The sequence below is a fragment of the Anarrhichthys ocellatus genome, unplaced genomic scaffold (genome assembly GCF_004355925.1).
Source record: "Anarrhichthys ocellatus isolate YVR2014 unplaced genomic scaffold, GSC_Weel_1.0 scaffold62, whole genome shotgun sequence".
Classification (NCBI taxonomy): Eukaryota; Metazoa; Chordata; class Actinopteri; order Perciformes; family Anarhichadidae; genus Anarrhichthys; species Anarrhichthys ocellatus.
The window spans coordinates 77,676-94,801 of NW_022280092.1; the positions used below are offsets into that span (position 1 = coordinate 77,676).

At 43.0% G+C, this 17,126-nt stretch overlaps 1 protein-coding gene across 1 annotated transcript; it reads left to right on the top strand.

The window, feature by feature from the left end:
- The first annotated feature begins 910 nt into the window (after positions 1-910).
- Positions 911-16,379, top strand: gpr139 (G protein-coupled receptor 139). Its single transcript, XM_031872233.1, has 2 exons — positions 911-1,358; positions 10,733-16,379. The coding sequence occupies exons 1-2, from the start codon at positions 1,211-1,213 to the stop codon at positions 11,734-11,736; spliced, it is 1,152 nt and encodes a 383-aa protein (XP_031728093.1). The 5' UTR covers positions 911-1,210; the 3' UTR covers positions 11,737-16,379.
- The last annotated feature ends 747 nt before the right edge of the window (positions 16,380-17,126 follow it).

Below are 17,126 nucleotides of genomic sequence, written 5' to 3' on the forward strand. Positions count from 1 at the left end.
CCCACAGCTCCTCTCCAGCATTGTATTCCCCAGAGGTTTTCAGCTATCGCCTGGTGAAAGCAATGTTCTGTTTCTGAAAATGTTTGGGGAAAAACAGTTAATTAATTCAATTTTGAATGACTTGCATCGGTCACGCTTACGTTCACAATGGTCTGCACATTTCTGTGCATTCATATCAGAAATCCCATTTATTTTCTACACTAAACAACTAATGGATGTATTGTGAAAATGGGCAAATTCATCTGTTGCGACCCTGATGAACCAGAGACTGGAGTGTTTCTTAAGAAGGAATACTTGCATTTTTCATTATCAGCCTTTATCTCATTAGCAGTTCACACTGCATGGCAAATTAGATTGAGCAGCCACTACCAACCCCTACTCCCACACAGTCAGTCACATACGCACACACCTATACACACGTCCATATCACATGTCATGTATTTATACTGTATGTAACGTTTATGATATGCAAATAGGATTGTAGGTACATGTTTGGATTCTGCTTGTGCACTCATTTGTGGATAAATGGTCAAAGTTACTTAATATGGACTAAAGAGATGTGCAATAACGAGACACATTGAGAATATGACATTGCAAACACTCTCTATCCTTTTCGACTTAACCCTCCATTTATCTTTTCTCATCAGCCTCAAACTGCCCTCAAACTGGAACTCCTCTCTTTCTGTCTGAGCATCCCTCAGCCTCCCGCCTCCACCCTCAGCCTCCGTCTCTCTCCCTCACTTTCTGCTCTCTGGCGTGCCTTTGCTCTCCATCTACCTTCCTCCTGCTTTCCTTCTTTCCCTCCCTCTCTCCTCCTCCTCCTCCTCCTCCCGCTGCGCTCTCGACTCGCTCTCATTCCCCCTCGCTCACACACTCAGGCAGCATCCTCCCCTCTCCATTTCTACCTTCATACTCACCTCTTCACGCCTCTCCTCTCCGCTCCTCTCGCCTCCTTCCTCACCATCACCTACTAACACATATCATCTCTCGCAACTCCCCGTCTGTTGTCTCCCTCCACTCTCGCCTCCATTTCTCCCTCCTTCTCACACACTCAACCTTGTTGCCTCGCGCAAACTCGTGCACACACTCATGCTGATTGGCACCCAAGGACAGAGCACCCTCTCTCCTGTACCGGCGACCAGGCGATTTGCTCGTGTGGCCAGACTTCTTGACACTGAGCTCAGCTGAGGAAGAGGACGAGGAAGAGGCCATGGAGCACAGCCACATCTTCCCTGTTTTCTCCCCAAATGGGAGCACCTGGAGCCCAGGGCAGCATCCCACTGAGTTTGCCCAGGGATGCCCTCTCGGACCACTGCCTGTCATCTACTACAGTGTCCTGCTCTGTCTCGGCCTTCCAGGTAAGAAACGTGCACACACAACTGTGTGTTTTTGAGTGCATGTCTAATCACAGGCATGTCTCATTCTGTGTTAATTTGCTCATCTGTGGGTTGCAGGAGTCATGCTTTGCATCTTGATTTGTTGTGCACTTGTCTGTAGGTTTGAATGAGTGTGTCAGCTGCTCCAGAGTGCCACTCTTTGCACACGCACACACACACACACACACACACACACACACACACTGTTGATTTGTCATTCTGACCTTGTGGCAAATGACTTGTGCATGCGTACGTACATCGTATGCTTTTGTCTGTGCTTGTTCCGGTCTGTTTGGAGTTTGTTTGTACATCCGTCTCTTTAGTTGGACATATTCAAGCATTTCAACAAAAGAGGGAAACCGGCAGCTGTATGTGCAGAGCATCATTAAATACGGCTATTAAGATGTGAAACTGCACCTTAATCTGGAGTCGTTTATGTGTGAATGAAAGATTATGTAAGTAATGACTCAGGCTTGACCTCGGGTACAAGTGTGTGTTACATGACTTGTCTTAATGACCTGAATTTATGACACTTCCTTGTTGCGTCTTTGCCATTGACTGATTAGTCCGTTCACACTCACTGTCGGACCCATTTACCGCCTCTCTCCCTGCTGCGTGATCTATGAGCGCTGACCTAGTCTCACACGGGGAAGCAAAGTGGTGTGTGCATGTATATGTGCGATTATGAATGTGTGTCTGTGAGAGGGACAGACAGAGACAGGAAACATGGAGGTCGAATGAAAGAGAAAAGGTGTGGATGCCTAATCAGAAGGTTGGGTTTCAGATGTTAAAAATCCCTCTGGATGGTCAGATACACGTCCGCTCTGCTTCAGCCTATCACCAAAACGCTGGAAACGTGGTCAAGTAACATAAAGGTTAATTCATGTGTTTCACAATTTAACCCTGATTCTGATGAGTACAATCGGTGGCTTTTCTTGTCTTAATACACAAGATTCAAATATATTTTTCTAGATAAAGATTGGGAGTGAGATGTTATCAACAACCTAAGCTCTTCTGGTTGTTTAAACAAGTGAAAAGCTTTTGTACGCCAATACTGCAGTTGCTCCACAAGATGTGCAGCCTTGTAAAAGTAAAAGTCTTTCTTTCTGATAGAATCCCACCTAATTATTTTTCCTGGATTGGCAATTCAAGTCTTGCACAAGCAAATTCTCTCTTCTGTCATTTCAAGTTTCTCCTGCTTCAGAAGATTGATCAATTATGTTCCTGAGTCGTCTTTACAAATGTGATCGAGGCTGTTTGTTTAATCACCGAGTAACAATAACCCGGGATTGTAATGCAATCTTACAATGGCTGTCTGAATTAATGGCAGAGTCGAGTGCGGCGGACTGATACTTTGCAGCAGCCGAGATTAACTTATTCAATCTTTATGACGTTCCACTCAGGCTGAATCGTGAATCTTTCATGAGAGCGGCACGCGTGAGTAGTAGCGGCATGACCTACAGACCCACGCGGATTTAACACTCTCGATGGATGTGAGGTCGTTACCTTGATTACCGGCCAGTGTTTCGGTAGTTAGTTAACAGCAACAGGGCTTCAGGGAGACGTCGTCATCATGTCCGTACATTTCCCGACCTTTAAGCAGCAGACAGAGAGGGGTCACATCAAAAACACAGATTTGGAGATGAAAAGCAAGATGATGGAAGGTGATGGATTACACACACATCAAGTGGTGGGAAATGATTAACCCAAATCTCGGGATGAACAGTATGGAGTATAAGGGAGACAAGGACACCCAGAAGAGGAAGAGCAGAATTAAGAGAAAGAGATGAATAGTAGCAGAGCCAGTCAAGTAGCACCCCTGAGCCATGCATTGGGGGGCAGCTACAGACGACGGAGCTGAGACGAATTGCCACATTTTTAATTAATCGCTAACTCTCTCTCTTTCTCTCTCTGCTCACCACACCACATTGCTTGAGACAGAACAGACGTGTGCTGGCATAGCAAACAGCACAATGAAGGTTTTGGTGCTTAGCCTCAGTCTTTGACATGCTGGGATTGCAGAAGTGAGGCCCGCTCTTCGTACAGTATACCATGACACATGCTGTGTGACATAACGGGATGTTCAAGTGAAGCTGCTCTGAATATCTGGGCCGAGACAGCTGCTTGCATGCACCTATTCCTTCAAATTAAACATTTCTCTACACAATCCGTTCTTTTCGACAGGGTTTGTAGGCTTTTTACCTGCACACATTTCAAACCCTACCTGCAGCTGTTATTCAACTCCAGATAACGGTTGATGTCTGAATTTTGCCTCAAGAGGCCTGTATTCAAATGATTTGCAAATGTGTTCATGTTGATAAAATGTCTCTGCAGCAGAGCGCAAAACCACTAAGAGGATTCAATTTAAATCTATTGCATTCTATTTAATAATTCTACATTTGTAATTATTATTTAATTAGTCATCAGGGTCTCAAGACATTTTTACCAAAACTTGCATCATGTTGATCAAGTTCATCACCACACCAGCAAGGATGTTTTCTTTGACATAACATGACTACAATTTATATTTCCATCAAATACACATTTGATGTTACACCTCAGTACTGTAAGTATGCACATGTTTTGTTGTATTTGCTTTGTTTCTTTCAAGTGCTGTGTCAAACTATATTTAAGCAGTAATGTAGATTTGAGGGATTTAAGATGGCCAGCCTATGTAATGTAATGTAATGGCCTAAATTACCATGGTAGAACAATAATTCAGATTATTTACTTTATATAAAATTATTATATATTTTTTGGGCAAAATCATAATCAGTAGATCAGTAGATATAACAGTATTAGAGGTAGAATGAAGCACAAAACGGAAACACTAAAGTTCAAGTATTCAAGCAAGGAATTTCATTTAACCCTGGAGAGAGTTAGACTGTCGTAACAATAAAAACAAGAGCAATAATTAACACGATAATAACAATAAAAACTACTACAAAGAGACACAAAATCAACGATAATCAAAATAACTACACAAGGACGCAGCAAAAATAGGCTAAAGAACTACGTATAAAGTCTGTGAGTCTTGCTCCTGTGTAGGAGAGGTGGTGGGACCTCTTGCATGTCTGTGCTCAGGGGCCCATTGTCTCAGAATTCGCTCAAGGTTGAATACGTGACAACAAGTGGTCGTATGGAGTTGAGATGTGTGAACATTGTGTGAGCAGAAATGTGTCTGCGTCCCTCCTCCACCTTGAACATGCATGAACTCACATCACTCCACAGTATGCCGGTGCGTTCCTTCCCTCTTCCTTGTGTGGCTGTTCAACAGGCAGCCGTGTGAATGGCCCACATGAGAGTTGAAAAACATCTCCCACTCCCACTTATCCACCCACAAGACAGGGAAAAGGTTGGGGATGTTAAAGCGCCAACAATTCTCTGTTCCTCGTGGCAGTGTAGACCAGGTGTCAGATGCCACTTAATGAAGAGGCGGGCCCAAGTGATTTGCTGTTTGCACTATTGATCTGTCAATCTGCAACAGCAACAGGGCGTCTGTGGTGGAATGGGGGTTTATTAACAGATACCATCACTCCAAAAGTGGAGTTTAAGATGAGTGGGTGTAAACAGGAAGAAGAGGAAAGGATGTGATAAGCATGTGTTGAAGCATGGACAGTGGGGAAAAGATAGCAAATATTAAGTAAATCAAATGTAAGACATTTCTGAGCTCTGGTTTGTCTCCAGAACAAAGAGTGTGTCAGCTTGTCATGGGGGAGACGAGCCAGAGAGGGCGCGGGAGGACAGAGGAGGCAAGAGAGGAAGGAGGTTTTGTTTGAGGCAGTAAATCAGAGATGTTGTTGGTGCAGTGACAGAGTTGACTTTATTTGACCAGCTGACAACAAAACGCCGTCACCACTGCTGAAAACCCAAATCCCTGTGTTGTTGGACATGTTTTGGACAGCAGTAATACATCAATCTGAGGAGAATTATAGGTCTTCCCATCTCTTCTCTGCATTTAATTCTCTCCTCCACCCTCCATCTCAAACAAAATTTCACCATTCATGTTTTTTTTTTTCAAAGCTGAAACACCATAAAAAACATTTAGAGAAGATCGAAGATCACATTATAAGCGTGAGCCTTGTTTATGAACCCTTTAAACACAATAAGCGGAGTTTGTCAGTCTGCAGCGTCTCATTACTGGCAGCACGGTTAGCTGTGGTGTAAGGACAGTCATCTCCTTACATCTTTAAAATGAATTGCTGTAAGAGGTGAGCAGAGGAAGAGCACTGCAGTAGCATCAATATCATTAGCAGCAACCAGGGCCTCTCTCTCTTAATACGCCATATTCTTTATTGCATCTTTCTTTTTCTTATGAGCTCCCTCTACCTTTCCTCATTAACTCTCAGACCGCACACATAAAGCTGATGCTCACAGTAAAATGTGTTGGATTGATATTATCACATTTTCATAGCATGACAAGCCAGCTTCTCAGTGCAAATTAATAGTGATAATAAGGATTTCAATTCATGAACAAATCTGGGGTTTTCTCTTCATCTTAAACAGCTTTAAAACATGTCCCTAAAATCATAATTTTATCTTCAATGCATGTTTTTTTTATTGGCTTTGCAGCAGGGATGTGGTCCTGGTTTTCGTTTAGGGGAATTAAGGAATCGCCCTGCTTTATGTCCGGTCTGACACTTCGAGAAGACAAAAGGGAAATGGTTGTCATCAGGAACAAAGTGCTTGTGACCTTTGAAGCGAGCTTTGCTATTCACCCCCTCTCTGTCTCTCGCCTCTCTCCCTTTCCTCCCACCTCCTCTATACATCTCTCTGCCTCATTCTGTGTTTCCATGTAATCCTCCCCTCCGTTCTCTCTCTTTTTTAACTATCTGTGACCTTCCTCACACCACACTTTACTTCACCTTCCATCTATTTCCTCATTCCTCTCTTCTCCCCTCATCTCGTCTTATTAGCCTCTGGATAAGCCGTCAAAGCCAAACCAAATGACAAAAAAGAAAACCATAGTGTGCAGCATCTCATGTCTTGCCACCGGTTTTGAGGGGTTAAGATGCACAGTATCATTTGTCGACAGCCCATCTGAACACGTCCCTTTAGTGGTGGGATGAGTCAGCCTCGTTACACACCTCGGGGAGCATGCTGTGCCTTCTCTTTTCCCACTAAACAACGTCAATGGCCCTGTCCCTCGTCATATTAGGGGAGCAGCAGGGGGAGTGCACACACAAAAGCACTCCCACACAAACAGAGAGGGTCACCCATGCAAACACACATACACAAATGTAGACAGACGGACAAACACACAGCCGCCCATTATCCTTCCTACAGGTCATTCTAATCCCCTCTCAGCTGGAGACACTTATTTTTCCCTGCAAAACAAAAAAAAAGAAGATGGTGACACATTGCATGTGCCTCTGTGTCCGGGCATGAGATGCACGTCTCTCTATATGTGCACGGATGCCTCTTTGTGTGCGCTGTCCTCAAGTCTCTGTTCTGTGTGTGCACGGATGTGCAGCTTTCTCCCCTCCCTGGGTCCCGAGACAACGTAAAGAACAGGAGTCAATTGAATTGAATGGACAACAAGCTGGCTCAAGCTAAATGGAAATGTCAAGCTCGCTACGGATCCCTTTTGTTTGTCTGTAGAAGGCCCCGTCTCTCCGGGGAGCCCAAACAGAATAATACCCAGTGACCAGCCTTACTGCTTCCATTTCATGTCACCCCCCTCTGTTTAGCGGTCAGCGAAAAGAGAAGAGAGAAAGTGAGGGGATTGAAGGGGAAAAGGTACAATAGAGAGTGAGGCTATGGATTAAAGGCGATGTGCATTGTGCAGGGTTTGCAACGGGCCTCCACCGTGAAGTTTATGAGCAGCTCAGAGCTTAGCAGCAAACCTTTCCTGATACAAAAAAACACAAACACTGATAAGATCATATGGATAAACCAGATGACAGTCTGCAGGTGTGTGTACAGTACACACCGACAGCTGTGAGAGGATGGTGTATAGGAAACAACACATACAAAGAGTCAGCATGACTGCAACAAGCAGTAGGCCAAAAACAATTAACATGAAATCAAGATCAAAAGATGAGCAACAGTTTTTAGACAAAAAACAGTTTCAGTTACGATTTAGCGATGCACTGCTATAACATGGTCAGAATCCTGATGGATACATGTGTCTTCAATTTCAAAACCTGGCTTCTACATTTCCCACAATGCACCTCAACCACCAACAGTTTTGTCGGAGATTCGGGTGTGTTAAGCTAGTAGCGCCTAATGTAGCATTGAGTCGCTAAACTCAAGCAGAGATGAGGAGCTGGCTACAGAGGTCTGGTAAACTCACTTCTTTCTAACTTCACGATCCAGCATTTTCAAACTTAAGGCTTATTTAACTTTTGTTGTACCAAAGACCCATCAACAGACTTTAATATGTAAAATCGGTGAAGTTTCCCTTTATCTTTCTTTTATTGCCAAAGTTTGGTCTAACCAATATATATTGATACCCGTCATCTGATCTTGAAACGTACACTGTGAACATAGTGACATTAATATCGCTTCATTGAAATTACCACATTTTGACCCCAGTCTGCACAAATATTTCAAATACAAAATCAGTCCACGGTTAACCTCAAATTAAATGTATTGTGGATTAAATTGCTTCGATCTGAAAAAACAGACCACCAGAACAGAAGAAGAAACGGACAGAAACGAGCTGAAAACAGAGAATCAATGACACAGACGACCAAGATTCGACATGAAAGCAATTTAACTTGCCTGTGCAGAGGTTGGTGTGGTGTACAGGCGAGGAGGGCTGTGAATGTGGGGCGTGTGGTGCAATCCAGCAGCCCTACATGAACACATAGGCTTGTCGAGTCTTGTAAACTGCTTTGACGTCTCATTTATGTTATTGATAGATTGTATACGTTAATGTATTGGCGCATCGCTAATGTTGTTTCTGTGCATGTGTTAATATTTCTGTGTGTCTGTGTTCTGCTGCACATCCTCCAGTCTGGCAAGGACATCTTTAGTCATTATCTGGAGCCGGCTTTGAAATCTGTAATCAGCTGACAGTGGTTGAGGCTGTGAAGTGTGATGTACCAGACTCCTAGCTGCCACACTTAATCCAATCCAAAATCTATTACTGCAGAGGGGGACAGGACTACAGAACACATGCACACGCACACACACACACACACACACACACACACTGTATGGGCAGTGACAGCTGCTAAGTGCATTGATGTCTCAGAGATGCTGTGATGTAAATCGATGTCAGAGACATCTTTGTCCGAGGAAACAGATCGGACAAGTCTTCATGCTGCACCAGCAAGTTACACTAAATGGGGTTGGTTGGCAACAGTAAAAGATTAACAGATTAATGTGTGTATTTGATTTTTAGTTCAGGTAATTTAACTAATACAGCATGAAATAGGAATCTTTGGATACATTGGAAAAGTATTGATTTTCGCCACTGAATTTTACACTTGTCACACATGTATTGAATGTTCTTAATGTGCAATGTGCTAACCAATGTCTCCTTCAAGGAATATAAATGCAAATACTATATAAGAGGCTTTTCCAGGATTAATATCATATGAAAATAGGTTGATAGTCCTGCGAATGGTTTCATGCTATTCCACTGGTGCAAAGTTGGAAACAGTAAAAAAAAAGTTGCACTGCACCAAAAAAAATGCAAAGAAGACTGCTAGCAAGGTTTGAAATTCCTAGAAACAGAAATTGTCTCTGTTTATGAGGGAAATACATTCATTAGGTTTGCTGGAACTCAAGAATACACACAATCCCTGCATTTCAATACCCATACTATATACATATAGTATGTCAAATGCAATACACGAAAAATTACTGGATGTCCTGTATGCAGTATGTAAGCAAGCATCCTTTTCTGGCTATTCTTAAGATATTTGAGCAAAGGTAAATGCGCTATGTTATGAAGAAGTAATGTCTTAATTGAATGCATACTGCATGCAACAGTCCTTTGTAAGGGCAGCTGCAGTATGTACTAAAAATAAAAATGAAAAGTATGCGACATGTAATGTCATAAAAACAATCTTGTTGTACACGTGTTTTTTCTTAAACTATTTTAATGAAACTTTTTTCAGGTCATGAAGTATAAGTTAATCATTCAAATGATCTTAAACTATGATAAATTATCAAATTATCTAAAAACATAAATTCCCTCAGGAGTTCTCTGTGCCGATGATGACAGTAATTAATTTCACTGATTTTATTCTTTTTACATCCTAACAACACTACAGTGTGAGCACAGCCAGCATCTTGTTCACAGTCTTCTCCAAGTTTGAGAAAGCTCACAACCTGAAAACTCAACTGTCTATTGATGGGAATCCCCTGAGAATAATATGCAGTAATATACCAGAATAGGACAAAAATTTTAAAAAAGACGTGAAATGAGCCCCTTCAATACAATCACCAAACTGCAGTTCCCCCTGAGAGGCAGAGAGCTGTGCTCCTCCTGTCTGGAGCAGACGCACAGAGGTCATGCTTTGGTAGACGTGGCAGTGGAATAAATCACATCCAGGCCTTTGTGTCCACGTTCCTTTTTTAGCGAAAAATTGAGAGTAGCTGTCTCCCCTCCTGGGCTAGTCAGCTGTCCTGTTTGTGAAAGAAAGTGATGGAGTTGGAATAAATGAACGAGAAGGTGGCGAGGGAAACGCTATTTTGGCAACATGGGAGAGAAGGTATGACGGTATACGTTGGGAATTTGGAGTAGAGATTGAAACGAGAGGGAGAGATGGGGTCGTCCTTGTGCTTTGATTTAGGAACTAAATTGCCAGCTGCAGAGTAGCAAGCAGTAGTGAAATCAGCAGACTGCCAACGGTGTGATGCTGCACGTTGCCCTCCTGTTTTTGTTGTGGCTTTACTCTTTATTAAAGATAACAATTTTAGCCAAAGGCAGCGGCAGATGCTGCTGGAATTACACAGCAGGTGTAGATGAAGAGGGGAAGGGAAGGGAGCAATAAACAGAGGAAGGATTACACCGAGGGAGAGCTGGTTGAACGTGGTGCATACTGACTGGGGACGATAACAGATTCCATAATGTGTGCTTGGTGCTGTTGATGGTGCTGAAAATCTTCAACATAATGCAAGTATTGTTTTGTTCTAATCTTTGTGTATCGTGCGTTTGTGTTAGAGCAGTCACTCTTTCGTGTTGGCTGCACCTACAGTACAAATCTGCTGCATTATGTTTCTTGTGTCTTTTCCACTGCCTGCCCACTAACACTCAATTTTTCTGTTTCCTTCCCTGTCCCAACCTGTGCCCAATCTCATCATACGTTTTCCTTTGTCATCATTTCCCCATTTCCTCCATCTTTCCGCTTTCAATCAACTTCCCTCACCCCGACCCCCCCCCTCCTTCCTCCTCCCAGCTAACATCCTGACTGTGGTCATCCTGTCCCAGCTGGTGCTGCGTCGTCAGAAGTCCTCCTACAACTATCTCCTGGCTCTGGCAGCCGCCGACATCCTGGTCCTGCTCCTCATTGTTTTTGTCGACTTCATATTGGAGGATTTTATTTTGGGTACGGCGCTGCCTCCGTCACTAAACAACGCAGTGCAGGTACTGGAGTTCTCCTCCATCCACACCTCCATCTGGATCACCGTGCCTCTCACCGTTGACCGCTACATCGCTGTGTGCCACCCGCTGCGCTACCATACAGTCTCCTTCCCGGCCCGCACACGAAAGGTGATATTTGCCGTGTATATTGGGTGCTTGCTGTCTGCAGCTCCTTATTACTGGTGGCCTGAGTTGTGGCACAGCCTGCCTGGGGTGGGCAGTGGTGGAGGAGGAGAAGGAGAAGGAGGAGGAGGAGAGGAGGGCAACAGGAGAACCGTGGCCCAGCATGTCCTGGTGTGGGCCCACTGCGCCACTGTCTACCTCCTCCCCTGCATGGTCTTCTTCTCCCTCAACGCTGTCATTGTTCGTAAGCTGCGCAGACGCCGCAGCTGCTTCCGTCTGCGCGGCTACTCTACTGGCAAGACCACCGCCATTCTCCTCGCCATTACCTCCATTTTCGCAGTTTTGTGGGCGCCACGTACCCTCATGATCCTCTACCACTTCTACTCATCTCCTCCAGCCTCACAAGGTGCCGGCCGACTGCTCCACGTGCTCACTGATCTGGCGAACATGCTAGCGTTGCTCAACACTGGGGTCAACTTCTTCCTCTACTGCTTCATCAGCAAGCGTTTCCGGGGCATGGCGGCCAACGTCCTGCGAGCGTTGGTCCACTGCCGGAAGCAGCCACAGCCGTTCTATGCCAGCCACAACTTTTCCATCACAAGCAGCCCCTGGATCTCACCAGCCAACTCCCACTGCATCAAGATGTTGGTGTACCAGTATGACAAAAATGGGAAACCCATCTGTATTTCCTCTTGAGTCCTCAGCCACCAGCAGCCGCCCTCCCCCCCAACCTTCAGTTGTTGGGGAACACATTGTCTCCTTGGTGACCAGCTTACCCGCATGGGACTCTTTGAGGCTTGAAAATGTCAACACGCCTGGAGAGCACACAAGGGACTGTTGAGCTAGCTTTGAGCGCTAACAAAGTGGTTGGCTAGCAAGGTGGAAAAGCAAACAGTATCCACAAAGCAGCGACCAGCTTCAAAAAGATGTTGATTGTTTCCCTCATGCAAAAAAAAATAGAGCTACTGTAAGTGACTGCTGACTGACAGGATATCATCGCCATCTATCAATGACTTTTATGAGCCACAGCGCTACAGACTAAACTAGTAGATGAATCCTTGGCGAAGCTTCAAATGCCTGACATTGATTTCTTTATCGAGGCTCTCTGTTGCTCACTGCCACAAACGGTGAGGATTTTTGAACAGCTGCGTCTTTGTCCGTTGGTAGTCATTTTCCAGAAAGCAGAGACATCCAGTCAGAGTTTGGGCACTGAACATCTCACCTCGAGGGGTGATTCACTCAGGCAGAGCCACTGACGGTTCTCTCAAGCGATGCTAAAACAGCGCTGTCATTTACAGTTCAATATGCAGAAACGTCTCAAAAGGCATTTGGATTTGGGCTTTCCTAAAATGAACAGACTTCTTGAACAGTCTGACTTTTCTTGTGTGTGTGTGCCAAGTTCACCCTGGCGCTCAAATCGGCGCTCGCTATGGAAGTCAACCCACAGATTGTCTTAGGATGAGTAGGCTATCTCTGCTTATTGTTGGTTGACTATGTATTAATGGTAGACTTGACTGTTATTGTAGCTTCACAAAAATATAAGACAAAAAACATAATGGCTCTAAGGTGTCGTTGATCTAGTAATCACATTTCCAATATTAGGTAGAGGAAATTTCTGCTATTAGTAGATAGTCCTCTATTAACTATTAATGGTATTTGATGACTTGTTAGCCATTATCTGGATGGATATAATGAATGTAACGTGTCTTTAACCCTTTAGCTTTCTGAGCGACTGAGAGAAAAAGAGAGAGACAGAGAGGACGGTTTGTTTTCCCTCGTCCAAGGTTTTCTGTCCCATGATGCAGCAGTGAATTTGGTCTCAGGGCCACAGTGACACATTTCAGCTCTGCTCATTCTGCTGCTGGCTGATGGAAATACAGCAACATTTTACAACGAAACACTCACGTACATCACCACTGCCTCAGTGCTGCCTGAGTCCTGCCCGGTAACAAATGTTAACACACACACACACCGCTCTATATGTGCTCTGTATTGCCCACTGAAACAGCACATTGAGATCAGTGCACATCCATTTCTGCAGACACCATGTGACATTAGCAGTCATCTATTCAGCAAAAATGGAGCTGCGCCAAAGGGTGTATTTCTGCTAATACCTGCCTGGAGATATCAGACACATCAGGCCTTGTTTTAATGGACGAGGATTTAAATCTGATGGATGTTCGGTGCTTCTGTCATAGCTGGTCTCATGCCCTCCAAACTCTGGTTCGACATTTTGGGGGGTGACCACAGGTGCGGCTCTTTTTCTCACCACAGTATCAATTTAAACAAAAACCTGTCTGCAGATGAAAATCAGGCAAATCAGGGCAAAGTTTCTTACCAGTGGAATGGTGAGTAAATACATATACTTATTACAGGCATTTTTGCTTGTTTGTCCTTGTTTTCTTGGTTAAATTGAGATTCATCATGACGTGAACTATATATTTTATCTTTATCTTCAGCAGGACTGTGTGCTTGCATGTGTTTGATTGGCTGACACGGCGGCTTGCCAGATGATGTCATGTTGCAATGCGGCATAATTTGAGCCATGTTGAACTTTTTTGCGTTTCTGCAATTTTTCCTGGAGCTCCCTGCGTTGTACGCAGCTGGACTGGCCTCCTAAACCCAGATTTAACAAACCCAGATTTAACAAACGTGCTATGTTTCACATTTTTCAAATCGCTACCTTCCATATCATTTGAATATGACAATAGTACGGTCATACGGTCTAAAAGGTCTGTTAGAGAGACAAGGAGTGTCTTGTGATGCAGGTGATACAATATTTTTCCATAAAAAGGAAAAGTAATTTGTAGCGAGAAGGTCAATGTTCTGTAATTGTGCCGTACTGAAAATGCTCTACAAAAACCGTTGAGAAAAATAAAGTAAGCGATAAAAAGAAAACAAGCAATGAAAGTTAAAAAAGTACATGAACAATAGATTTGGAAAAATATATATATTTGAGAGCCTAAAACAACACTATAAAACTGTGCAGTTTTGACCTTTAAAGACTGCTGTCTCTTGTCCATGAACCTCACAAGTCATGTACTGGTTTATTTGAAATTTTGGGCTTTTTTTCCCCGTAGTGTGTCTTCTTTCAGACTAGTGAAAAGTTTGCATTTATAATGCTTAATATGCATATCTAAACATACACTTTCAGATTTTTTTTACCTTATTTACTTCAGTAACATTTATAAACACCAAACTATCCAGTTTAATTCCTGTCTATATTCTGACGGTTTTTAACGGAGGAATTGGTTGAGCATTTTATTCCTAAAAACATGGCGAAATGGATTTCTTTATGGCCGTTGACAGTATTTTCTGATTTATGGAGTGATAAAAAGAGAAATCTAAAATTCCCTCCGTAAAAACCTTTGACTCTAAAATGTCAATAAAATAAAACAAGAATCTAATGTTCATATTTCTGTTCTGGAGAAATCCGAACATCAGCACTCAGAGAATGCCTGATTTGCATATTTAACATATATTTTCAGAAAATGTGTAATACAATAAATAATCTTAATGCAAGTAATCAACCGAAGTTTCATGGCGATATCTATGAGTTGTTGTTGTTTGTTTTTCCTTAACCCGGGGTGTCCTCCCTTAAGTTTTGCCCAAACCCCTACACTGTGTTGTAATGTCCTGTAAAGTGTTCTCAGAATAAATTTGTTGAAGGACTCCGATCGAATAGGAATTATGACCAAAACTCCAAAGACCCAAATTGTTACTGGGAAAGAAGTGAAAGTATAGCTTTACATTATGAATAAAAAACTTGTATTTTTTCAAGTGCACCGATTCCAACTGTTGGTTTGAGTGATAGTCTTTCCCGTTTCTTTTCCCATCAAAGATTAACTTTAACTAGCTCCTCCACTCCCCCCATGACTAGCTCCTCCACTCCCCCCATGACTAGCTCCTCCACTCCCCCCCATGACTAGCTTCTCCACTCTCAATTTCCATTCTTTGCTCCTCACAAATTGATTTTCTTCACAATTGCATGTTAATAAAGGAGCACGATCACCACTTGCTACTCACCTTACTTCACTCTGCAGTCCTCCCACTGCACCCTCTATCCTCCCACTTTATGTCTAATGCACTCGCTCAAAGTTAATTTCACAAGTGTCCTTTTTACTCGTTAACTGATTGCCTTGAAGTCTTGGAGGCTACATGTGCACACTGAGCATACCGCTCCATAATTTCTCTTTAGAAAATGGATCCATGCGGTTAGGGACCTTGAGAAGAAGCTGGTGGATGTCGAGAGTTATTTGATGTAAATGAACACCCAAAAAGGGTCGATAACCGGTAATCACTCAGCGAGCTCCTTGACTCCAAGTCCATAAGTCATCCTCAGCAGGACGTTTAATGTAAAGGCACGAAAATATGTACTTTAGTCCTCAATCAATACCGCCTAATGATCCGATGATCATTAAGAAAGTAAGAACACAAATAAATGATTAAGGCCTCAGCCTGAGGAGCTCATGCCAGATCAATGTTGCCATGACATTTATTTCACGTGTTAACCCTCTCCAGTGTTTCAGTCGATGTTAATGTGACATTTGTGGGAGGATCGGCGCCTCAGTCTCGCGGCCTCCTGGGAACGAGGCAGGAAAACCAGCTTCAGGGAACCAAAGCGAATGGATGAGTGGGGGGTGTTGAGAGAGTGTCACATGCAGGTGTCTCTTCGTCTCCACGTGAGGCACTCGGGAGCAGGTGGGAGGGTGTGTGTTTGTGTGTGTGTGCGTGCGTGCGTGTGTGGGAGATGGGGGGGAGTTGATGCCAAGAAATCCCCCCTATTATGATAAGATCTATATTTTCTTCAGCCAGATATTAAAAAGATAACAAAACATAAATCAATCAGAAGGTGAAATTGTATTTTCTCTCTCACGCCTCCTCTCCGTCTCTCTCTACCTGCTTAGCTCTACAATGTGTGTGCGTGCGTGCGAGTGTGTGTACATAATGTCCGTCTTAGACAGAAAGAAGCTTTTAAAAGTGTTTGTGCCATAGGAGTTATAATGTATGAAATCAAATATGTATTTTTTTTCTCAATCATGATGAATATAATTACATACAGCACAGTATTATAACGATATAACCATGAATGTACAACTGACGCTTCTGTCATTTTTGTTGGTATTTTTCTGATAGTGATTTTCTACACAATGACCATTTTTAAGTATTTTAACTTTCTCCATGGCAGTGTTTCAGGACTGTGTTTTATGATCGTACTGGAGTTCCTATAGGCTTGCTTAATTAATTAATTTCCTCCTAATGAATGTATTGACAGTATAAAGAGTATGTATTACAGTTTTGATTGAAGAAATAAAGAACAGTGTCTCTAATGATTGAGATATAGTGCCGCTGTTTATTGGTGTCTTTTTTTCTGCACCCCTCAAAAGTTGCTGAGACTTTCAAATACTGTAATTGCTAACCTGAGGAGTCTTTAGGTGAACATGCAAAAAAAGTGAAACTTTGGCTATGATGCGAGCATAAAATTCAAAGAGCTAAGTTTCCAATAATACATTGAGGATGAATCAATAGTTACTTGGGTTTCAATTTTCCATTTTACTATTTATTTCCAGGTAACTGCATCAGAAAGTATAACGGAAAATAAAAGTGTTACCCATTCCAACCACAGCTGAACTAAATATTCATGTGACCTAATGTCTTGGACAGAATTTCTGTCTTGCTTATTGACATTTTCAAAACTGAATCAAATCCAACTGTTTGTACAGCATTAAAATGATGTGAGCTACACACCAGGGTGTTTGCCTCCATCTGTGAGTTCTCTAACAGAAGATGAAAGTAGCTAGATGATCACTGAGAATCAACATGGGCAGGGCCACCTGACTTTTAAGCATGCTACAGTTCTACATCCACCAGTTTGCTGCAGTGTGTTCACAGTGTGCATTTGTTAGTGCGATATCAGTTTTGTTGTGACTCACTGTGCAATGCAGTGACAAACAGGGCTGTGTTGATCCACAGCACCAGCTCAATTGTAACAATCCAGGTGTTAATCAGAAGCTTACAGAGAAAGGAGGGATTCAGTGATGTGTGTGTGTGTGTGTGTGTGTGTGTGTGTGTGTGTGTGTGTGTGT

What these genes read in the sequence shown, in the direction of transcription:
- gpr139 (XM_031872233.1), top strand. Translation starts at nt 1,211, where the DNA reads ATGGAGCACAGCCACATCTTCCCTGTTTTCTCCCCAAATGGGAGCACC. An exon ending in GCTCTGTCTCGGCCTTCCAG is followed by an intron (nt 1,359 to 10,732) that starts GTAAGAAACGTG and finishes TCCTCCTCCCAG; the next exon opens with CTAACATCCTGACTGTGGTC.